We start from the raw sequence: 25,109 nt of genomic DNA on the forward strand, positions 1-25,109 counted from the left end.
TGCCTTATATCCTTTAAGGTATCTGTCAAAAATAAAGAACATATCATCACATTCAATTTGGCTGAGATGAGTAATATATTAATGAGAATAAGAATGGGAACAGTTTCTGACTTATAAATAGAACTGGCATTTTACAAGCCTTATGTATTCATGCCTGCATTTATCCTTTTGTCAGCACAAATGAGATATTCATACAAAACCTGGGAATTTCTTTCTTGAATTTAGCAAAATCTGCACAATATTTTCAAAGCTGGAGTGTTAAATATGACATATTTTTTTCTTGGAATATCTGGTAGCCGACACTTTCTGACTTTACTTTTCTCTCTGTCCTCCATCTGTAAAGAGTCGAATTGTTACACTCAGCAAACTGGAAATCACACTTTATATCTACCTTGACAGCACTAGGCGAGCAGTTCTAGACATTTGGACTTGTTGTGATGTGTGGCTGTTTAAAGGCAGTTTTTCAGCAGCACTGGTTTTCATGGGATTAAACTAGAATTCCAGCAATAGGATGAGATACTAGAATAGCTGGAGAATGCTTTTTTGGCTTTTTTTGTAGGTGAGCTGGAGTAGTGGGGGACAGTGGTGTAGGCAAGGAGAGTTTTTATCCCCTTTTTTCTTCTCCTTGAAGCTGCAGTCAGGAGCCAATTCAGACCTGAGCAAAGGTGTGAGGCGTTGTGAGAGCTCCCCCCAGGGCGTGGTGCCAGTGACCATCACCCCACAGCCAGCACCACCTCCAATTCTGCTACCCATGCCAGAGGAGAGGGTCAGGGATGTCAGCTTAATAGCACTGCTGGCCAGAGCTGTGGTGGCTCCCTCTTGCCAGCACCAGACCCAGCTCACCAGGTGATGTTTCATTTAAATTTACTGATAATTACACAAGCAAGATGTGTGGTGACTCCTCTGGCTACCAATGTGTCAAGTGTGTAAGTATGAAATTGCTGAGACAGACAAATAAAAGAAACAAATAAATCCAGAAAACAGTGGATATCACTCTCAAGCACATATTGCTTTTCAGTGGGCCAGCAAATTTGTTTCTACTATTGCATTTATTTCATACCTACCTTTGAGAAAAACAACCTGTTTTACTGAGCAGTGTACAGGTCCTGATACAATGGGATTCCAGATCTTGGTGGTTCTTTAGGTAATATAACAGCAGTAATATTAATGCTACTTTCTGAGGAAAAAGACAAGACACAAAGCACACTCACACATAATGGTAAACTGAATTTATTTCCTTTTGGAAAACAATTCCAGTAATCTCCAGGTTCAGACCGCAGAGTAAACATTAATAACAGTAACATACAGGTTAGTTCAACTGATTCAAGAATTTGGCCATGTGAAATCATTAAGGAAAGTCTTGAACACTCAAAGCTTCAAATGGTATCCAGGAAAAAAAATTCTTTGACAAACTACATAACAACTATTGCATATATGGTAATGCTATCTGTCATATCGCAAGGCTTACAAATATATATACGGGCCTTATTCAACTGTGGGTTCCTGCTCTGTGAGAAAGAGTCTCTTCATATTTTTTGCAAGAATCTTCAGCAATAAAAAATAGTCTTAGATTCATCTGTTTGTATACCAAAAGAGAGATTTCTGGACTGAAGTTTAAACGAAAGGGAGGCCAAACAGAGCTGCAATGGAACATAGCTTTTACTTTCTCCCTCCTCCTTGAAAATGACATTTTTTCTTAAGCTATTTTTTTCTCCTCACACAGTATTATTATTATTTGTATCTTTCCTGAATAGGGCCCAAGTCCACTTGTCTTTATAAGACCATTTTAGTATCAGACAACATAATACATGTGCAACACTTTATATACAGGAAGTCTATCCGGTGCTCAAAAGTCCAAACACATGAACATCCAACAGTTTCGATAATACAAGTTTTATGGTACAATACAATGATTCTGAATAATATACATTAACAATGAAAGTTTCGTGCAAAGAGTAAAATGTGTTCCCTTTTTGTGCCACAAAGAATTCTCTGGAAGAGACGGGCCTTGCACTAACTGCTGTGCTGGGTCATCGTATGATTCTGCAACAAAAACAAAAGAAACAACTTAGTCACAGGACAGCCATTTCTGTATGAAAGAAAGATGCAAAAACAATTTTCCCAACATATCTTGAAAAATGATGGGCTGGATAAAGAGAGTATTTTTGACCCCTCCTTGTTTAAACTAGCCAGAAACAGCATAAGTATGGAAGAGAGGAGTTCTCGCCAGCTGTTTCACACCAGTATCCTTTACATGTGCCACAAGAAGGGCAACACAGTCTCTGCAGACAGGGTGTGGGCTGACCTGCCACAGTGAAATTGCAGACCAGGTCAGTGATCCTGGTGTCTGCTTACACATGGCTCATGGTTTATGCATTGCAAAAATGAGAAGTGCATTTGCCATAAGTCTCATGCTAACTGGCCTGTGCTTCCTGCACTGTGGCACTGCTTCAATTGCACTCCTGCAGTAAAACCTATTTCCCCCACATGGTAAGAGAAACTCTGCTAGAGAGCTCAGAGACTGATGAGAAAACAGGAGGGGCTGGCACAGTCTGCCCTTTGGCCACCAAAACCCACAGGTATTTTTCTTCAGGTGAAGGCAGTGCCTTATATGCAGTAACACAGCATGGACTTTGGAGTCCTAAATTCTCCTTTCCTGTACAAGTAATCACTAAATCAAGCAGCAAACACCAGTTTCACCCTCTTTCCTCCTCACCCCTCAAACAAAATTGACCACTTTCAGAAAGATGCTATTGTGCTGCCTGTACTGGCTCAGATCCTTCACAAGCATTGACCCAAGAGCAAGGGACCAATCCAATACATCTTAAGTTTTCTACAGCGTACGCTGGATCCACAGATAACTAGAAAATGTCTGTGAATGCTACTTGGACAACAGGGCAGCCACTGATTAGTGATGAATTTTCCCCTTAGTAATCGGGGCCAGATTTGGGCCAGTGACCCAGAGGGCAGAGGTGTCACATCCCATGATTTGCTCCCAGCACATCCAGACCCTTCACTCCACTTTATTAAGTTAATCTGTCTTTAAACCTCTTTGGGCTAATGCACTCTAGGATGAACCTGTTCCCACAAGACAGTCATTGTTTACAACAAAGTGAACATCTACTGAACCATACCCTCCCTCCAGAGCCACCCATGAAAGGGCACATGAAAACAGCCTCGGTGAAACGAATGTGAATTACAGCGTGACTGCAGACCAGCCTAAAAATCCTCTCTCCCACCCTCCTTCACTCTTCCCTAAACCATGCACGCACACAAATAATAGTTCATGGGACATTTGGCAAGGAAAGGATCTTACAGTAAGACTGAGGAATTTTTAATGTAGTGCCATTCTCAAGATTAAAGGAAAATGACCCAGTGACACTCAAAGATGCAATTTCCAGATGTGAATACAAAATGATTTAATGCTGATGGCAGGAATTCCAGACTGTCCAAGGCCAAGGAGTGTTAGAAAAATACGCTCCACCACTTGATTTCATCTAGTTCCTCATCCTTCCTATAAAATCATTTCAAAATACTGTAAAGCACTAACAATAGATGCAGACAAAAATGCTGGCTGGTCACAGGTAATGGGCTCTGACTTTAAAGCACAAAAGCAAGGAAATTAAGAGTTAAGCCTGACAGTCAGTCCTTTTGTCATCCTGTTGTGTCCATTTATTGCAGCACTTACAGCATAACACCACAGGCTTATTGGAGACCCTGCAGTACCTAGAAACAACAGGACAAGTTAAATATGGGGTGGCAGCCTGAATTCTGATTTTCTTCTCTGCTTCTGAGCAGGTGAAGTAATATACCAATTGTTACATTGCAGACAGATATTTGGGGGGGGGGTCTTTTGTTTCTAGTCTACTGAGAGTAAGCATGTCAGTCATGCCCATTTTTTATTTCTTTTCACTAAGTGAAAAATGCATAATCAGTAGGAAGCAGGATGAACAGTTGCATATGAAGCAGTCAAAAGGTGTTTTAAAATTGCAGCCGTAACTCTGGCTGCAATGACATTTTTGATTAGAAAATAAAAATGCCCAAATATGAAGGAGACAAAATAAAGCACAGCATAAGGACTGACTTGCCCCAGCTCTCAGTGTCCCTGACTCCTGTGCCCTGGTGCAAAATGAGATTCTCTGGAGATAATGAAGAAATAATAGGAAAAAACCAAACAAGCGTTGCAGAGAAGAATGAGACAGGGCAGGATAGGAACATGAGGAAATGCTTTGAACAGTTTAGGCCTTAAAAAGGCAACAAGACATGTTGTAAACAGTCAAAACAAAACACAGTTTCCACAGTAATTAAGGCTCCCCAAACATTAGGGACTAGGGAGGAATACCTATTTGGCTAAGCTGCAAAAAAAATACAAAGTGGAAGCGCTTCAGGAACATAACATTGACAAGACAAGCAGGCAAGGGATGGGAGGGGAGAGATAAGAAAAGGAGGAAAATTCTGTAATCCTACAGAGAGCCATATTCCACTCTACCAAAAGCCATCTATTGGAGACCCCATGTCTAAGTGACTGAAAATTGCAAACATTAATCCCAGTTATGAACCGTTGTTGTTTTTATGAGGGGTGTTGTGTTTAAAAATTTAGGGCAAAAATTCTCCTCTATTATCCAGGCAGCAGATCTCCACTGTGATAGTGTCTTTGCCTCGTGTGCAGCGAGCTCCCGCCTCCCTGGCAGTGGGAGATCAGGCACGCGGGGAAAGCGGAATTTGGAGCTCCCGCCGGCAGGGCCATGGGAGCGCGGCACACCCAGGGAGAGCACAATATTGCACTTGAGATCCCCTGAGTGCCTCGGAGAGCACGCTGCCCTTCACTAAAAACACACTATACAAGCCTGAAACACGCCTCCTCCAGAAACCTCAACTAGCTTGCCTGACTTTGGAGCAGTTAGTACCTCCACTTGCCAAAGAGAAGTCATTTAGCGAAGTACAGGAGGTATCATATGCTCCCCTCCTTTGCCTCCCCCAAATCTGATTGTGCATTAGCACATCTGTTTAATTATGTGTTAGTCTCCCTACAAAGCAAAAATGTCAATTTCCTGCTTAGCCATGGAAAGGGGAAAATATTTTTTCTCAATGTAATCTTTCCTGGACTTCAGCAACAGCTGTGTTCCAATTTCCAAGAGCTGGGATCTCACGAGGAGACACTAGTTTGCAAATACAAATTCAAGCTTTGCATGCACAAAATGGAGGAACGGGGAAGCCGGAGGGGTGTGTGTGTCACTGCATTTGTTATCATGTAGACACAAACCAGGAAAACCCCTACATCCTCAATTTCTATGTCTCAGTGTTACCTGGAAAGCAGGTATATTAATATATTAACTGGGAAAATCTGAATTTAGTATTTTTCACAAGCAAAAGAAACTCTTTAAGTGCATTTGCCCTATTCCTAGAAATAATTATTTTTGATAGCTGGATCCAGAATCCCAACTGTTATGTGACCTACTATAAAATTACATGCCACCACTTTTCTGGATGAAAATGCTTTGAGATATCCATGTTACTTGTGTTAAGGACTTGAAAACACACAAAGAATTTCAGGATAATACTGTGTGGAAGAATCTCCTTTGCAAACAAATTCAAAAAGGTTTCTTTGCAGAAAGGCTGGAGACAAAAGAGGCAATAATACCTGTTGTTTGGTGCATGCCTTTGTGTTTCAGAGGGAGCATGAGAAGTAATAGCTAGCAAAAAGTTCCCGCCCACAGCATCAAAATTAAAGAAGAAAAAAATACCCACAGATAGCCACAGACTCAGTGGCCCATTAGAATCCTTAATGTGAAATGTGGTTTCATTCAATTTAAATGGGACTTCTCTATTTTATGAGCAGATGAACCAAGACATGGCTGTACCTGACAAACAGTGCAAACAGGGTACATGTGAAGAGGCATAAAGATGAAATGTAGGTGCATTATTTCAACAGATGGTAACAGTACCACAGCAGCATGTTATTTTTTCCTTAGTTCAGGAACATAAACATGAGTAATCAATCATCACTGATTAAGTAATTATGGTACCCTACATGTTATCACTTATCTGGAATCCTTTATCTATGTACATTACAGACCATCTAGTATTTTTTTGCTTTCATAAAAATAAAAATCCACCCCACTGCACTGCAATCCAGCTCCAGGTTGTAAAACAGAGCTCTACATTACTATCAACCTTTAAGCGCCACAATTTACTCTTTTTTTTAACAAAAGCAATTGGTTTCCAACAGTCTGGATAATAAGTCTTTTGACCTGCATTCTTCTTTGACCCATTAAGGTCACCCCTGTGCTCGGGCATATAGCTGACTTAGGAAATGCCTGCAAGTCCTGCATTTCATCTCCTGCCCACTCAAAATAAAGCTTTCTTTAAATGTGTCTGTACGGGTCCCCAAAGACCAGGGAGGCATCCCTGTAGTGGGCAATGGAGGGACAGAAGCTTCTGCCTTTATTAATGAATGCAGACCATTATGAGTCTGGCTGGCTCCTGCACTGTTCCCAGAAGCATATACTGTACGTGACTTAAAATGCTAGAATATTGACACAAAGCGAGCTGGGCACCCCTAAGGAAAATTACTCCTTGGATATAATGTAGGCTCGTAACAGCTATTAGAGTACAAAATAAAACCCTCCGGGATCAAACTGACATATACCGCATTCTACCTACTCCTCAAACATTAGAAGAATTTCTTTGTGAAGGCATTCTCAAGGACAGCATTAAACTGACTTTTGTAGCAATCTGCAACAGCTTTTTGGCTTACAGCTTTTAGTACTAAATCTCTAGTTTGAATCAATATAAGTACTATATCTACCACATTAATCAATACATTTGGTTCAATACATGTTCTATTAAATTATACTTTCTAATCAAGATTTTCTGCTTCTCTTCCCTTCTTTTTTTATTCCAACTTCTTATCCTGTACCACACTTTTCAAACTGTCTGCAGCTAAGAAGAGGATGTTGGATTTTCCAGAACCAAAGGGGAAGAAAGAAAGGCCCGTGGAAAGGCAAGCCTAGCAAAACCTAGCACAGGATCAACATGGTTTCCAGAACTTTGGTCCAATGCTCTATTACTTATCCTGGTTGCCATGACCTCTCATGCAGAAATCTCTGTATTATTATACCATGTGGAAAGGCGAGGGAGGAGGGAAGAGGAGTATTAAGTGGTAACACCAAAACCAAATAAATGAAACTTATTCAGACCCAACTATAAAAAAAGGTTATTTTTCACACTGTTTCTTCTGTTTCGTGCGGCTTCAATATTGCAGCACAAAGTTTCCTGTCAAGGCCCCATTATATTGCTGAGGGATTCTTTCCTGGTAAACTGTAATATGATTATACTCAAGGACTGAATCGATGAGTTAGATTTGTACAATGCTAAGATTAAATACAAACTATAAATTAAGATGTAAAAAAAAAAAATAAAATTATTTAGTCCAGGTCTATGGGGATATGTGAAACACTGGGATAGAAGATGTCTCCAGCAATCTGAGCGATCTACACAGTTAGAATAAATGACTTTCCCACACCTGTGTTAGATTTGGTGGAATGTGGTTGTTCTTAATAAGAAGAGAATATGAAACAAAATGTCAAAATGATAAACATGCATTTTGCAGGCATGCAATGAATTTACCACTGTCTTACAGATAAAACCACTGCACTGTGTCCCTCGCTTACAGTCAGTTTCTCTTTTCCTATCTCCATAAAATCACTGTGAATCTGCAGAAAAACTGTTGCATTTTCTTTTGACATTAAACATCATCTCACTCAGCTCACAATAGTGTCTTATAATAACTTCTAGATGACACTATGTCACTATTAAACAAAAAGGTGAAATAGCATAATAAAAGAGAAGAACAAGAATTCATACAATTTAAAGACAGAAAAGACCCATTAGGGCGTTTCCTCCACCCATCTTACCAGTGTTGGATTATTGCCTATAGTGTAATTTCAAGTGTTTTGCCCAGTCCAATTTTAATTAGAGCTTCCAATGCTCCTCCTGGGAGACTATTTCACAGTTTCACAGACCTCAGGGTTAGTATTTTTTTCCTGATGCTCATCCCAGGAGAGGAAGAGGCTCAGCCAACCCCAAATCAGAAATGAAACCAAATCTGCATAGTTAGGAGCTGGTTTCTGTAGAATATCTGGGCCATTTTGAACCATCTGAAAGCAGTAAACTTACTTTCAATGCCCCAACAAATTATGGCACTAGCTCCACTGATGCTGCAAGCAATTAAGAATATTCAGTTATGTGGGTTTCTAAGGCTCAGTTGCTGTATAGGTGAAAAAAACAACAGTAGAGGTGGGATTTGGGGTTTTTGTACCAAGAGTAAAGGCTCCTATAGTACACTCCACCAAATGAATTAATTGAAGGTTAGGGTCATATCCAGGCTCGTTCTTTGATTCTATAATCCTTGATTGTACTGACAGAGCATCTATGGACATTCAGATTGTAAACATTTCTGTCCTTTGCGCATATATGAAATACAAAAAGAGCAACTTCAGTTGAAACTCATTAACAAATGAGCACTTATTTCCCCTCTCAGACCCCACCCTTCCTGTCATAAAACACTAACTACAAGAAATTAACTTGAATTACTGTATCTGAAATTTCAGAACTAACAAAAGTTTCTGATGTGTTTTGCCCCACGAATTACAATGCTTCTGACACTAATATATATTTATATTTCAGTGGTCACACTTATGCTGAGTGAATGAGGGAAATAGAAAAGAGATGATGTCTAATAGTTTTTCATAGGTGAAAAGTAGGAAACTGAATGGAGACTTGGAAGTTCTGGAGAGAACAGAAAAAGTCCAGGCAATGTATCCCTGTCACCAGCATCTCCAGTACTTACTGCAGCTGGCAGAGCAGGAAGACTAACATTGAATTTATAAATTTACTACAGTAGGCAAGGAGTTTCATCCAGGCCAAGTTTGCTCACCAGCCCAAACCTAACAAAATACAGTCTCCAAAACTTCAGATTCCCAAGAAAATTGATCTGAACTAAAACCAGAGCTATTTCCACAACAAGAAAGGGGCCAAGTCCCAAGAGAATCTGTGTTCCCATAAATACCATTTATGTGTGGTGAGTTGATGTTTACCAGCCTTTGAGAATCAGGTCTGTTCTCAGACATGTTTGCCAATTAAGTGGTCATCTTAGGACATGACTGACCACTGTTGACAATGGTAATTTAGGAAAGTCACACTGAATTGTAGTCATTCATATAAATTAATTCACCTAAGCTATGTGATTTGATATTACGTTAATGTTTCTGAAATAGCATGACTGCTAATCAGATTTTGTTCTTTATCATATTTATGTAAAACTCTCAGTGTTCTGGTTTTTCTGCTCAGCATTTCCAGCTGGGCCAGAGAAAAACTACCTGCAAAAAAAATCTCAAATTGAAGAGCATGTTCTCAGGGATGCAAACTTAAAATTAAAACCAAACCCAAACCAAACTAAAGCCCCTGATACCTATTTTTCTTCAGAGACTTCCAGTAAGTCACTAGTAAAATGTCAATGATTCCTTTCGGATTCATTACTATATGCGAGTGCATATATCACAGATTTGTTGTATGGAAAAGAATGACATATATTCCTGGGAACAGCAAATAAGATTTTCATCATTGTCACTAGAAGAGAACAGACACAAACACCAATGCCTGTTCACCATCCTTGCACCTTCCTCATTATGAGTGTTGGCAGGGGGCTCCCAGCTAAGCCTCTGACATAAATCAGAGTAGCTCGAAGGCTGTTTTAACCTATGGTGCCAGGCAATCGCCTCCCATAAGCCTGCCTCACCCTGTCTGTGCTCATTGAAATGCAGTGAAACTTGCAACAATGTCTTGCATTTCAGGCAAGATGTGCCTGGCTGCACGGGGGGAGGTGTGTGCATTACCCCATAAAAGAGAAAGCGATGGGGAAAGGGGGCAATAGTCAGGGCATATTCACAACAATTCTTCAAAACTGGGAAACCTCTTTTTTTATATGGCAAAGGGGCTGTCCTGATAATCAAGATCCAGGTTTAAGTCTTGTCTGTGGGAAAACAAGGCCTTTGTGATACTGCAAATGTTTGAAATTAATACACAAGCATTCTTCTCCAATAAGAAAATTGTTCATTAAGTGGGAATAAAAGCTGAAACAAAAAAGGCAGAAGGAGGCACTTCTGAGAAATATATCAAAATTCTTATTACTTTAGAATATGGTTATGGTTACCCTGGTATAAATTAAGAAAAGCTCAGCTGAAATCAAGGGAGTTTCAAGACAGGAACAAATAAGAACACAGACATGCTAAACCAAAGTGAGTATTGCTGGTATACTGATTGATTCTTGCACACCCTCTGCAGAGGCCACAACCAGAAGTCTCTTCACCCTGTCAGACCCAGCAAGCCAAACCCAAAGTTGAACAAATACAGATTTGTCTGCAGCTATTGTAAAACAGAGTAACAGGGGACACCAAGCCTTGATAGGCAATACTGCCTAATAAGATATTCAGGGATTAAGTCAGTGTTTTGACAAGACACGTGTTCATGGGCTAGCTGTTGCTCTGCTTTAATTTTTTTTCTTTGTTATGCTTAATTTATCATGTTGGTGCTTTCTAAACTACAACATCTTTAAACAAATTTAAGTTTGACTGACCTCCCCTTTTACATCCCCAGGCAGAATTTCTACTTTGTGTTCTGATTTCAAATACCTTAAAGACAAATAAATCTGTGGGGGAGAGAGAGGTAATAAACCTGCACAACAAAAACAAACCCCTTTGTCTGACAATATGTGATCATCTTATGTGAATACAAATTTGCCTAGCTGTGAGTGAGGAACTGGCTCCTGGAACTGGAGCTGTGCTATGCACAGATTCCTTTATAGGTCAAACCCAATTAAACAAACTACTACTAAATATTTAACAGTTCAGTGCAGTAATTAGTGACAAATAATGGAAGCTTAAACTGATAATTGCACAAAAATGTCCTGTTGGAAACATTACACATTCCTCACTCCTCCTCTTTCTCTCATACTCAATGAATCCTGATCCTTTTCAAGGATTAAACTGACAAATGAATCTGGATTTTACGGATATCTATTTGGTCTGCAATGAAGTTTTCTATGACTTGCAAAAAGGAATTTTCCAAGGGGAATTCTTCTTCTCAAATTTCCATTTTGGGTTCTGTGCTTTTAAGCAGAGTAATTGCTAAAACATGAATTGATTTCAAATCTCCAACCAACCTGCAAGTTCAGAATTCAAGCTCCTGTCCATAGGACTCAAAAGGTCACCCAATTAAAATGGGGAAGCACACAGAGTTGTGATTTATATGCAAAGGGCAACCTTTAAAACAATGATACTTTCCAGTTTTCCACAGGTGCATGTACAAGAATCTCTTTGAACAAAATTACAAGTGAAATTACAAGTTTCTTGATACAGCCTGAAAGAAAAGTGCTGTAACTTGCCTGCACTCCTGTTATACAGACAGACACATCCCACACTTGCATTGATCGCCGAGTTCACCTCCCTACCTCCCTGACATAACACTGGGAATTGTGCTCACCAGGTGACATGGGGACAGCCTGGAATCTGGATTCTCCGCACATTGCCAGCTGGCGTGTGGGGCCTTGTACAACAGCACCTGGCACACTGGAAGTTGTGGATCATCCCAAGATTAACTCACAGTGGCCAACATTTTCGCTCAGGTGAAAGCAAACCCTGAACAAGCCCAGTTTTAAAATCAGTAAACTTTCACATATGGAAATAATATTTGGAAGTTATCCATCCATACATACACCCAGTTAAGATAATGCAGAAATGGATGGGAGCATATGTTGGATCCTGAAATCAGGAATGGAAATGGCAGTTTGTCCCCCTGTCCATGATATGCCAATTTTAGACTGTGTAGGATAGAAAAGGAAAAGCTATGGTGCTCTTCTAGCTCTCCTCCTCTTCTGAAAGCTCCAAACTCAACTGCACATTGATGCATCTTTTTCCTTCAAGACAGTTTGCAAGGCAAGCCAGATTGAGCAGATTTGATGGTAACAGCCAAGGATTTCTGAGCTGATAAGCAGAGGCCCCCATGGATTTTGCGCTCTGACTTCCTTCACAACCGGTTATTGTGCCAGCCCATCTTGGACATCTTACAGTCCTTATTCCTACAGCTCTTCAAACCAGGAATAGCAGGAGCTGGGACAGGGCTTATGTGGCAGACTTGGTGTGTATGTGAATTACAAATCTACTGCTTGGAAAGGAAACTAAGGACAATTTTTATCCCTTCATAGCTGGTGATTAGTTAGACAGTTAAGAACCCTATGTTGAAACGTTTTGTTCTTAGAGCAACCTCATCTGAGTTTCCCCCTTTTATGTCTAAGAAACTCCATGTTTTAAAAGTGACTTTTAGAGAGACCAGAATGCTATTTTGCCCTTTGTAACAAAGTCATTCTCTAAATTTTGTGAGGACATACACTATAAATCAATAAATCTGGAGCATTTACTAACATGTGGTACCAGAACAAGAAAATTTCTTGTTTGTCGTTGTGGTTGGTTGTAAAATGCAGTTTGGATTCTCTATTGTCTTCTGTTTTCTCGTTTGGTTTATTTCAATTGCATTTGTGTAAAGGAAGTGTGAAATGTGACCGCAGCTAAATGGGAGGAATTTTACTCTTACTTTCTCCTGTTTTCAGAACCTTCGAAAATGGGGAAGGCAGTGAAGTCCAATTCCTACAATTTAATACTCCTCCCCCAAATAAGAAGCACCACACAAAGAAGCATCCTTTCATGCCTTTTTCCTTCCTCCCTGTGAGAGATGATGTATCCTCCTAGCAAATGTCATTCTCTGAGGTTGGTCATTCTGGTTCCTGTCAGACAGCTGGCCAGTGACACGTTGGAAGCCAGACATGTCATTAGGTCCTGCCTTGACCCGGTACTGACAGTTGAAGAAATGCCCCCACCCCTCACCTCTGGTTTTGTTTTGTGGTGCTGGGTACTCCAGTCTCCTTGCTATCTCCTGCTAGGGGATCCAGCCTCCTGCAGCTGCTGCTTTCACCCCTCATTGCCCATTAGGTCTGGTTTTAGTGTGGCAATCTTTGGATTGAGTGAAAAGAATCACATTTATGAGGAAAATAATTGGAGACAACACTCATTTGCTGTCTACATTTAGTGCCAAGGTATCTGAAACAGAGAACTTTAATTCCTTCACAAAAAGATGTGCTGTAGCTATGGTGAGGCAAATCAATAACCCTCACAATCTTATGTAATTTCCTACTCCAAGTTAATTTTAATTCATCAAAATAAAACCCACCTAATAAAAATAACCCTTTAAAGAATTAGCTTGAACCCAGAAAAAAATAAAAAAGCAAAATCTTTGCAATTGGAGGGCAATTCATCATACCACAGCGTACACTTACATAAATTCAAAAGTTAGCTATAAAACAAGTACCCACAGCAATAGTGCCATGCATAAAGGGGCAGGCAACGGGAGGCTTGCTTTCTAATAAGCCCTCAAAGGAACCTGCCACACAGAAGTGGCACTTATTCTAATTTAAAGCTCTCACAGTTACTTTACCATGGCAAAATTTATAAACTAATAACTTTAGTAAACAGACTGGCACTCCAAACAAAAACCCACACAGCAGTTCAGGCCCGCAGAGAAAACAGCTTTCTTAGAAAGGTACTCTCTTCAACAGTGAGATAAAACATTTGTTTGTTGGCTACTCTTACAGTCCCTGTTGTTCAGTAACAATTTTGCACCATTCCATCTGTACTGCCATTTCACTGTGGTCTGTAGTCTATTGTCCCCATAAATCTTTTTAGCATTCTAAGGAATAATACACACCTGTATATTTGTGTCCTGGTCAGCTCAAACAGAGAAATACTTCTGGATTTGAAAGAGCCTACTCTGGGTCTGTGACCTCTTTAAACTGTGATTAAATAGTCAGGGCAATTTGCTTTCAAATTTTCAGTTTAAAAACATATGTAATGTTTGCATTTAAAGCTCACATTCTTTCTCATCTCTATTAGTTTTGATTCTCAGTGATAAAAATGACAAAAATTATACTGTACTTCATTTATATACATGAAGGAAAAGAAAATCAGAAAGCAATAATAAGGTCTAAACAAGAAATTACAGAAATGTCTGTAATACATGCATATTGGATTTTTTTTATTATATCCTGAAACCACATCACTTTGTACAAAGTTCCTTCTCAAATCAAAGCAATACTAAAGTAAAACAACTGCAGGCAAAATTTCTAAGACACAATGCAGTTTGTGTCAGAATGCTCATCACTTCAGGCTGACCTGTCAAAGTACCTTGGGAAACATGGTAAAAAAGACAAATCTGCAAGTTCCTAGGAAACTTTGAATGGTAAGAACTGTGTGTTGCTCACAAACCTCGGAATGCTGTGCCGCGTTAGCTGAGCAGTACTGGTGCCTGCAGCAGACGTCCACCCCTTCCTACAGCTTCTAGGCACACCTGCTCAGCCTCTGCTCCTGAGAGCTTCGAGGGGGAGCCACCATCAAGAAGCTTTTACAGAAGAAAGCAAAGAAATAAAAAGTTTCTGCCTAGACCAGTGATGTAGGATTGAAAGATCAGAATTTAGTAGCATACACAGACACCTGCTGTCAGCAATAGAGCTATGTCATAAATTTGATATGGGTGATGTTAGCAAGGTGACATTTTTGGACCTTGACAGGCAATTTCTGTCACCTGCATTTTTAGGAGATTCTCAGCACCTTGCAGAATCCATCCCTGCATCCAACCCACTTCCTTGGGGGACCCAGTATTGTTTGAAGAAGCCTCTTTTTAGGCATTAGAAATTAAGATTTTGGCCACAGGCCTTGTTTTTCCAGAAACAACTGCATTGTTGAGGCAATCTACAAACTCACCGGAGAGTAATTTCTACGGGTTTTTGAAATACCTCTTTTCACAGATATATTTCCCTATTAAGTTCTGCACAAGACTCTGACATCTGTAGAGACTTACAATTCTCTGCTAAATTGTGTGCATTTTCAGATTAATTCCTATGTGTTCACTTTATATTATTGTAAATCCATGTGGCCTAACCATTTAAATCATGGGCTACCATAGTCCTCAGTGCATGTTAAAGCATTCCTAACACTGCCCAAATTTATGCCAGCTCATAATAGCCCCATGGGATTGTTATACCAATTAAAAATCCCTGGAATTCATTGGAGTCTGAGACATGCCTGTGAGGACCAAAAGGGAGTGATACAGAACCAGCCTGCAAAATAAACAGGATTTGCTGTGTACTAAGGGATTCCTTGGCTGTCTGACTAAGGTACCTTTTATACTGGCAGGGGATGCAAATTGGAGCCTGAGGATCTGCACTTTCATTTTCAAAGCTCTTTGCAAACATCAACCACTTCACCTTCACACCATTGCTTCAAGGGAAGTAAATATGTACAGTTCCAGCATCTTCTGTTTTCTGGAGGTGCAAAGAAGCACAGGGCATTTTTACAGTCTCTGCTCAGGCACAAAAGGGAGCTTTTGACAACCTCTTCCTTTGTGGGCAAACGAGTTTCTCAAGGCCATGGAGGGAATTGGTGGCAGAACAGGGTTTTCTGGAAAGATCCTGCTATCCAGCCTGATACTGAGCCCACCCTGCCTAACCTGCAACACACCAAAGCAAGATGCAGAATGCTAGCCATACACTGCTTCGATGTAGAGGACAGATTACTGCATGTCACTCTCCATAACCTCTCCTGTAAGAGGAATTCTACACGCTTCCCGGGGACCTCCCCCTTTGCTTCACCCCCCCACCCCAGATGGTGGCAAGGTTAGAGACAAGTTGTTTTCTCAAGGCTGAGATTAAAAATGGCTCTGTGTTTTGCTAAACATTCCTCTGAAGCATGGGCAGCACGCACGTGTGTGTGTGAGTGTGTGTGTGTGTGTGAAAAGGACCCCAAAGAAAGGAAGGAATGAGAGATGCTAAACAATGCTGTGCAAAGTTGCAGACTGTTCGGCTACAGGCCAGAAAATGAATCCAATTTTTCATTCTGTCATTATAAATATTTCAGTGCAAATGGTACTGATTTTCTGCAACTGTGGTTAAGCAAAGGGCCTCCGAGTGAATATTTAAGGGGGGAAAAAAAAGAGAAGAAGAAAAAGAGGGAAGGGAAAAAAAGAAAAATAAGAGGGAGGGGGGAAATTAAGGTTAGCGACCAATTAATTTCCAACTTTCAGTGTAAAAGATTCTGGGAAAAATTCTACAGTGATGCAGTGTGTGACTCGAAGGAGGGAAAAAAACATTTACTCTGCTCTTCTTCTGACAGTTTCTCATAAAATATCTGCAGTCCATCTATCTTTTAGTACTCCAGGCTCCTCTGGAGAGCAGAAAATAGTAGTTTAAAGCTCACTTCAGTGCCAGTCTGCGGGAGATTGCTTTCCACAGGACCCCTGCTGATGGAGGCCTAGGGGAAGAGGCCCAGGAGTTATTCAATCAGTCCAAGGCTCTGGGGCGGCCAGGGCTCCTTTGAGGGCTGATTATAAAGCTGCCCTCCTGTTGCCTGCCTCTGAACAGAACGAAATGAGCAGCCTCTTGCTGAGCAGATTCTGCAAGAAGGAATTTCACCTGTCATGGAGTTTGTCAGAATTTCAAGATTTATCTTGGTGCAAAATTAATAAAATACCAACTAGGATTTCAGCCTGACTACTCAGCTGTGTCATCTCAAAGTGATCTTTCACCTAAGAAAACCTGGACACAGAGCTACTGAAGTCATTCTTGCCCTACTTTCGCTCAGGAGCTTTGCTGGATGCTACAACTGAATAATAAAATGATTAGAGGTGGATTTCCTGACAATTGCACCCAACGTCAAGCGCCGGGTGGGTGCTACCGTCCTAGCACGTGACCTTCCACCTTATCTCTGTGGCTACTAAATCTCCCTGGAATAAGCCAGAAATCTGAAATAGAAAAAGATCATTTCTGCAGTTTATAACCTAGCAGGTCCCTTATGGCAGCACATCTGTTAAGTTCATACACTGGTATTCCAGGTCTGGATTTGATTTATAAGTTTTAAAGGAATACAAACAACAGACTACATGAGATTACATCCAGTGAAACACTGCAAATTAATATTGCCGTGACAGTCAAGTACATGGTCTTTTAACCATATTCTGAGTTTAATGTTGTGGTAAAGTGCCAGGTTGATAAAGCATCATCTAAATCTCTGTGAGCTGAGTGCAATTCTTTCAAAGCTAGACAGCCTCACCAGTCCTCTGACAGTGCCTTACAGCAATAATAATAATAAAAAATCTTCATACACTACCTGTTTAGTTAAGACTGTACTAGCTCACAGCACTTGGTCAAATGAATTTCAACTCTTAGGTAGCAAAGAAGCAACTTGCAGCCTGCAAGAGGGCTTTTCAGCTAAATGAGTAAATCAATTTCAAGAAAATAAAATTCAGCTGATGGGTAAATAACATATTATTCAATTTACAATGTGGTTGGTTTAGATCTTGACATGGAGAGACAGAGATCCACTGTACCAAGAAACAGTTAAATATGCTTAGATTGGGAAGAAATACGCATTTGCCATCAACAGCCCTTACCCTGAGCTGCGACAATTTCTCTGTACTGTTCAAAGCTGTTTGTTGTTTGAAGTGAAAAATCTACCTTTCTGTCTATTTGCTCCCCAGCATTTTCTAACAAGAGCTTAAAACAAATGGTAACATATCCTTTACCTGCCTCCTCACCCTTAAATGACAATTCAGCATTAATACACATCATAAAGCCACCTTTACCAGGCACTAGCAGTGTGACAGTTTTAACACCAAGAGATCTCACAGCAAAAGGGGAGAGAGAAAGCACGCCAGTGAATGCACAGATGGTGGGAGGGGACACAGGGTGCTCTCAGCAGGTTACAGTAGAGATGCATTAACTCCACAGAGGGATAAGGGCTTCCCACCAGTACAGTCATGAATTATAACTGAGCATGGGAGTGAGTTCTTAGTGCCTGTCTCACAGCAGATATACTGTTCCATTTTCCTGCACAATCACCTTTCACCTTTACAAATGCGAAGCCAAGCAAAATGCACCACTAATATTTAACAATATCACAGGTTCTTTATCTTACACAGCACACATCTACACACAGGAAGTGTGGGGGGAGGCAGAGGATTCACTGACACAGCGTATCCCCGAGCAAACTTACACACCCATGATCCGTGACTGTGCCTAGCGATTCTCCCGCAAAACGAGGCTATAACAACACAGAAAAACAACTAAAGCTGCGCGTAGAAATGTGTGCAACTCAGCAGTATTGGTTCATGAGAACTGAATCATATCTTTCTCTCTTCCTTTGTTAACAGGGTGGAGGACGCTCAATTTCAGCTTTGAACAGAAAAGAAGCTCAACTTAAAAAAACAAAAAATCACAGGAGCATGCAAAATTACACTCTTTTCCCATCCAAAATGTTTACGCCTTGGAGTGATCAAAGCATGGCAATACCAACTCCAATAACAGGTAGAAATGCTAAACCTAAAAGCTGCTCCTTCTGGGTGGGGGACATACACATTTTTTGCACTTCCAGTTGCGTAGCCACTCTGCACCAGTCTTTTTCACTCATGCTTAGAATGGAGTGGCCCAATGATGCTCTTACCCTGCCCCTGACAGCAAAAAAAAAAAAAAAAAAGGCAAAAGCAAAGTAAAGAGAAAAAAAAAAAAAAAAAAAGCAAAAGGCGGGAAAAAAAAGAAAAAGAAAAAGAAAAGAAAAAGAAAAAGCACTACTTTTGAGCCAAGTTTGCTGTTTACTGGAGTGTCTCTTTATGAATCACTGACCACACCTTGTTTTCCCAAACTATCTGCACCTCCTCCCTAGGGGAATTCATCCCCTCCCAACTTTCCTCCTACTCAATGAACCTATCAATGGAGAAAACTTGTTATTTCTGGCAGCTGAAAATTTGACCAGTTTAAAAAGATTCATTTACCATGCCTTTCACTTTTGTTTAAATCCTCAGTGTTCCTGTTCTAAATGACAGCATGGCAAAGCATTGCTTTTAAGCAGTATTCATCTTGCCTACCGCATCTCAGCCTTTCACAGGCGGCTGCTCTCTCTCCAACAATGGAGCCTTACTCCTTTATAGCTTGAGGGCAGAGACTCTCACTAGCTGTAGACTTGCTGCAAATATCACAATAAAGGACACAAATGTGAATTTCTTGTAAAATACGGGTTGGCTCTGGAGGTACCTTGCTTTAGAAAACTCTGTCAAGAGCAAACAATATATCTTTCTCCAAAATGCACAGCTGCCACACAGTTGAAAGAGCTTTTCCAAGTGATCTAACATGTCAATGGAATCAGGATGCTAGTGAATTTTACACTTTTCTCCACTTTAGGTCTCTAATCGATATTTTTAGCTTCTTTCACACTTAATATACTCAATGTTGATTTGGCAGCATGTTTTGTAGAACTTAAAAAAACAAAAACAAAAACCCCTGAAGCTTGAGGAGGTGTTCTGTGGGGGAAGAAGGTAAGGTTTGAACTACAGATCTTAAGAGGTAGCAGTTTTGCTTCTACCAAACCCCTGTGCCTATGCTTTGGTACTCCAAAAACATGGAGGAATGAGGATGATGGGAGCAACAACAACCTTGTGCCAGCACTGCAGAGGGAAGTGGGGGCAGACCTCGGGCTGCAAACGTCCAGTGATAACCGTGTGCCACCACTCGTTGGGAAATGACAGGACCAGTGGAGAGTGGAGCCAGGAATAAGGAGCTTATTCATGGAGATGGAGTGAGGGGGGCCAGCAGCAGGGTAGGGGGAAGGGAAATCAGATTTGCAGAACTGGCCATGAAGCTCCTCAATACACCATAGCTGGATGCTTCATAAAGTCACACTGATGGCAGTCCCGGAGATGGCCATCTGTTGTCAGCTCTGGGCCAGATGAAAGATAATATAATGGCAGCTACTGGTAGCTAACAGCAGGGCAGTTGTAGGAAGGAATGTGTCCTAGAATGAAGAAGTGGTGCTTCCTGTTTAGCACAGAAAATCAGTCATCGATATCAACTACATTAGCAAGAAATTAATGGATGGACAATTAACAAACTGAACTGATCTACCAGGGAAATTATTCACATGCAAATAGAGTGCTTATTTCTTCTGCTTACTCCAGGTATATGTGCCAACTGATCTGACTAATGGCAAGGTGTAGGCTGAAACATTCAGGGCACAGATGATAAAACCTCATTTTCTGCAAAGGGCAGAATTCCATTTCTAATGATTATCTGTGGGTCAGGGAATACATTTACTGCTTTCCCTGCCCTCAGTCTATGACAGGACTCTGATGTTCGCTAAGGTTTCTGTAAGGACTGAGGGCAGAAACTGGCCTTTAAGTAATAACTGAACTTCCCCTTATTATTACCATGATTCATTTTTACTAGTGCCTTATCATTATTACCAGCATCACTCAGAAGAAAAAATGTTTGCTTTCCCAACCACTATTATTTCTATCTTGTTTCTTTCTTTGTCCCATAATCTCCTCTCTGCTTCTCTTCTACTCCTCTGCTTTTTGTTCCATTCTTCTTCTGCATTTCTGTGCCTTTTTCTTTCTGCAGCCACTTTTGATTTACTTCTTTAGGCTGAAATCTTGCACACCTCACTGTTCTATTTGCTAAAAAACCTCAGAAATTATGATTTTAATGTTGACATGTAACATCACTGATACGTTTCAGAGACAACATTTGCTGCTTTCAGACTGGAAACCATGAATTTCATTTAACATTTTTGTATGTCATAAGGATTTGCAGTCATAAGGATTACAAACTATTTGGTACTATATTACCTGATTCTGCAGAATCTATTTAATATAGACCATATGAGTCAATTTGGAGAACAGATGCATAGGTTATTTTTTTTTAGTAGGTACTTATATTTTACAGAAAGAATCCTGCCATACAAGCATATAAACAGGAAGAAGTAGGCAAAACAGGGACATATATTCAACCACACATGCTTTTGGGTATGACTCTGTCCCCTAAAAAGAGAAGGAATACAAATTTTTGTTTATTTTTGAAAAGGTACTTTATGAATGTCACCTAGGACAGTATATTTAGTTTTCAGTTCTTTGCCATTTTATTGTTCCTTAAGTCTGAATTTCTTTTCAAGATTAAAATGTGAATATAAATGTAATATCTATCACTTAAGTGCTGTAATTTGCCAATTAATTCTGTGTTTTAATCAATAATATTACTCAAGCATCTGAAAAAACAAACCCATAATTGTGGTTCAATTGCTTCAGAAATTTAAGGAATGTTCTCACAGAGAATGTATAAGGGATGTTGTGAACACATTGTTTCCTCCTTATTTACAGGAAAGACTATAGAAAATTTCACAGGCTGACTGTGGTATGCAGAGTTACTCATATACGAAGTATGTGAAGACAAATAAGACACATTAATATTAAGCTCATCTTTGACAAGCACTATTTAGTGAAATCAAAATGGTCCCTGAAAAATTCTGGCTCTTTGGGCTTGGTGGGCTTTGCAGTGTGCTATAAATATTCATGAACTAATGAAGTACCCACAGGGAATGTTTACATTTGAATAGGCCAATCAAAGGCGGGTGAACTCACAAGCTCCAAACCTGGAAATTTCTTATTTAGAAAAGAATTGCCGCATGAAAACCTAATGTGGCCACAACACCCCTCAGTCCCCAGGAGGGAAGGGGCACTGGAAGGGAATTCAAAAAATTTCTTTTTGTTTTTAAACTTTGTTTGACATTGAAGCAAAAGACTTGCAGGGGAAACACTTAGAAGGTATGTCCTTAAAGAGCTAATGCATGAGTGCCTCCACTGTGCTTCTCTTGATTGCCTTTTTGAGAAAATTTGCAAAGAAAATAATTCTCCCTTCTAGGGGGAAAAAGTCTCAAATCTCAGGAACACAAGTCTGAATTTTTTAAATCTTGAAAGACATGGAAAGATGTTCACATACTGATGCACACATATCTAGCTGAAACAGAATGCACAGTAAGGGCCCAGGAAAAAAAGCAAACTTGCAATGCATGCAGCTCAGCCTAGTCCCCTAAAACACAAACATTAATTACAAAGCTAGTATCTCTGGAACACATATTATTATCATCATCCTCACTCACAAGATGGAGAGCATGCATGGTTATGTGGAGCAAGTTAGCGCCTGACCTTACAAATGAATTCAGTTCTTCTGACTCCTAGGCATTTGCTCTGGGAACAGCAACCTGACTGCCTGCTAAGGACTAGGACCAACATTAATGAATGTGATGCCTGTATTTAGGCATCAAAAGTGTTTTGTTGAAGCTTTAAACGAGGCTGTGGCTGCTCAGCACCTATGCTTTTATCAAGGTTCCTAACTTCAGGCATTTTTGACCTGATTTCCTGATGTACTCAGCACCAGCATCTTGCCCTGGCCTTATCTGCACCTGGAGGTGCTCAGCACCCTCTCAGAAATAGGCCACTGAGTTTGAAAATGCTGGCCTAAAGCTTTGACTGTTAATTGGATTCCAGGTAGGCTTCTTTTTAAGAAGAGCTGACAAAGTTATTCCCTGCTGGCTCCTGGCCTTTGGGGCCTAGAAAGCCAGCATCTATGTTCCACTCCTCACCCTAAGAGCTTGGGGACCTAGAAATGCCAAAACTAATCTCCAATTTCTCTTAAAAAATGTTTTGAGGCCTTTTCTGCGTGAAGAAAACATCCTGCAGGTTTAAAAGTTTTGTGCCTGTTTTTGTGTAAAGAGCATAAATTATTCACGGTCTCCCCTGCTGTTGGGACCTACATGGTACACACACTCAACTACTTTGGGGGCCTTGGCAAAACAATCCTAGATGGAGGTAGCTGTGCCACTGCTGCTATGGCTGATGCTATTCGTACACCAGCCTCTTTCCCAGCTGGCCCCAGAAGGCCTCTGCCACAAGGAGACAACCCCAGCCCAGGTTAATTAGCAGTTTTCTCTAGCTGACCCCCAAATGAGAGAACATAGTGTTTGAATCCCAGCTCTGCCACTGTCTCCACTAAAGGTCTCAGTCAAGCCTTTAGTTCTTGAAATAGCCTAGAGCTTGCTTAGTTCTGCACCAGCTCAGGTCAACGGTATTTTAAAGGCTGCTTTAAAATGTTGAATTTTTGGGAGCATTTTTCAATGCTGAGATCTTTGGAAAGTTTAACCCTTAAAGAAGTGAGGAAGAAACTAGAAGATTAGTTTTAACAGAGCTAACCTTGGAACAAGAAAATGGTAAAACTGGAAATCCAGAGAAGGACTCACATTAAGCTACATAAAACTTCCATAGATTCTTCTATACTGCCCCTGTCCTGCTTTGTTTCAGCAGCTTGTACTGGGAGCTAAGAATGTTCTCCTGCTGTTTGAAGCGACATGAGTAACATCTGCTATGAGTGCTTCATTCTTTCTTTCATCCTTTCCCTAGGGAAGGAGCTGTGTATTTTGTTTTGGTAGAGCTCTGTTGCTGTGGGTTGGGATTTTGGGGAAGGTTTAGAAATCTGCATACAGGTATATGTTTGTATGAGAGAAGGGAGCCTTTGGCACATGTAGGTGCATCCTGCTCTCAGAAGCTGAAGTTGAGGACATCTCTCATAGTACTTACCTGCTGTGGAAGTCTGTTCCATGCTCTCACAGGCCAGTCTGTGAGGAAGTTCTAGCTTCTGAGGAAAAAACCCCAGCTCTTTGATAGAAGTGCTCACAAAGCAGAACTTTGTCAACTACCACATTGTTTCCAAATGGGAAGAACTTCTCAGGTCATGTCTGAGATGTGCTTGACCCAGTCCACCAAGAAAATTAAGGACTGAGTTTTAGAACACAACTGGACAAACATGTAGGAAGGCAGTATAGACAGCTAGAGAGCTGATTGAATATGCTCCTGGTCTCCTTTGCTACTGAGGGCCAGTGCTGCAGCTCTCTGTATTAGCTGGAACGTCCTACAGGCTGATGGCTCCATGCCCAGGTATTCTGTGCTGATGGAGTCCAGATGGGAAGCAGCAAGGGCGTGAATCACTGAGGCCAGGTCCCTTTTGAACAGGATGAGAAGCAACTGCTGATCCAATTATTTCTTGCCCTAGTTTTCATGTTTCTAAAGTGGGGACACAACTACCCCAGGGGCAACTAATTATTAGTCACAAGAAGTTAAGGAAATGCCCTAATTCACCAAAAAGAGATATCATTTTTGTTCTGGGCAAAATGGTGCTGAGATCATGTAATCTTGGCTAGCATCATATTGAAAACTAACTATCATCACTGATAATACACTGAAAAAAATGTACAATTATTCATCAGTTCTATTGGATATCAGTACCTCTGTGATCCAACAACATCTGCATAAAACTAAAGTGAATTGATTAATTCACTTTGGTTAACACCCCACAAGGGTACCTCATTCCTCCCCACAAAGGCCACAATATGTTGTGTTCATAGCCAGGTTGGATGGGGCTTTGAGCAACCTGGTCTTGTGGAAGCTGTCCCTGCCCATGGCAGGGGGTTGGAACCAGATGATCTTTAATGTCCCTTCCAACCCAAATCATTCTGATTCTGTGGAATTAATACTAGCACTGGAAATAGGAAAGAGATAGTTACTCCTTATCAGAGACAAGAGAGGCACAAACACCAGAGCAAACATCTAAGCCTTTGTCCAATAAGACTAAGGCAAAAAGGAGCAGGCATTGGAAAGAGCATGTGTGCAGGAAAAAGAAGTCCTAATAGGTACAAATTCCTTTCTCTTAATTGAATGAAAATTCAATAATAAACTAGTGATAAGTTTCTTTACTTCCTTATCAATTAAAAATTCATTATTATAGATAATGAATGGAGAACACTCTTTTAGTTATATCCATCCTCTATAGAGAACTAAATGGTCCAGGTGTTCTATTAGAAGATTTTAATCTTTTGGGGGAAATCTAGGCACCCTATAAATGCATCTACCTTTCAGCTTCCTTGTTTGTACAAGCCCTTATTGTGTTAAGTATGTCTTAATAAAAGCTTTCTATTTTAAAGAATAAACACTTTTAGGGACACACTTTTTCAACTCAATTTCAGAAGTATAAATACACCACATAGCCTTCTAAACATGTAAGTACAAAAATTCCAACTTGAAACACTCTTAAAGCATAAACTTCTAACTGTTACAGAAGGTTTTCATTTGCTCCT

The 25,109-nt window shown here is 40.4% G+C and overlaps 1 protein-coding gene across 13 annotated transcripts in view; it reads right to left on the reverse strand.

The window, feature by feature from the left end:
• Positions 1-1,214: 1,214 nt before the first annotated feature.
• ZNF521 (zinc finger protein 521) overlaps positions 1,215-25,109 on the reverse strand; it is a 230,315-nt gene continuing 206,420 nt past the window's right edge. For all 13 annotated transcript variants that reach the window (XM_063167613.1, XM_063167693.1, XM_063167684.1 and 10 more), the window contains one exon: positions 1,215-2,043. In XM_063167613.1, the coding sequence (XP_063023683.1) occupies positions 2,014-2,043 (30 nt within the window). In that variant the 3' untranslated portion in view covers positions 1,215-2,013. The remainder of the gene's footprint in view (positions 2,044-25,109) is intronic.

Source organism: Melospiza melodia, chromosome 1, assembly GCF_035770615.1.
Source record: "Melospiza melodia melodia isolate bMelMel2 chromosome 1, bMelMel2.pri, whole genome shotgun sequence".
Classification (NCBI taxonomy): domain Eukaryota; kingdom Metazoa; phylum Chordata; class Aves; order Passeriformes; family Passerellidae; genus Melospiza; species Melospiza melodia.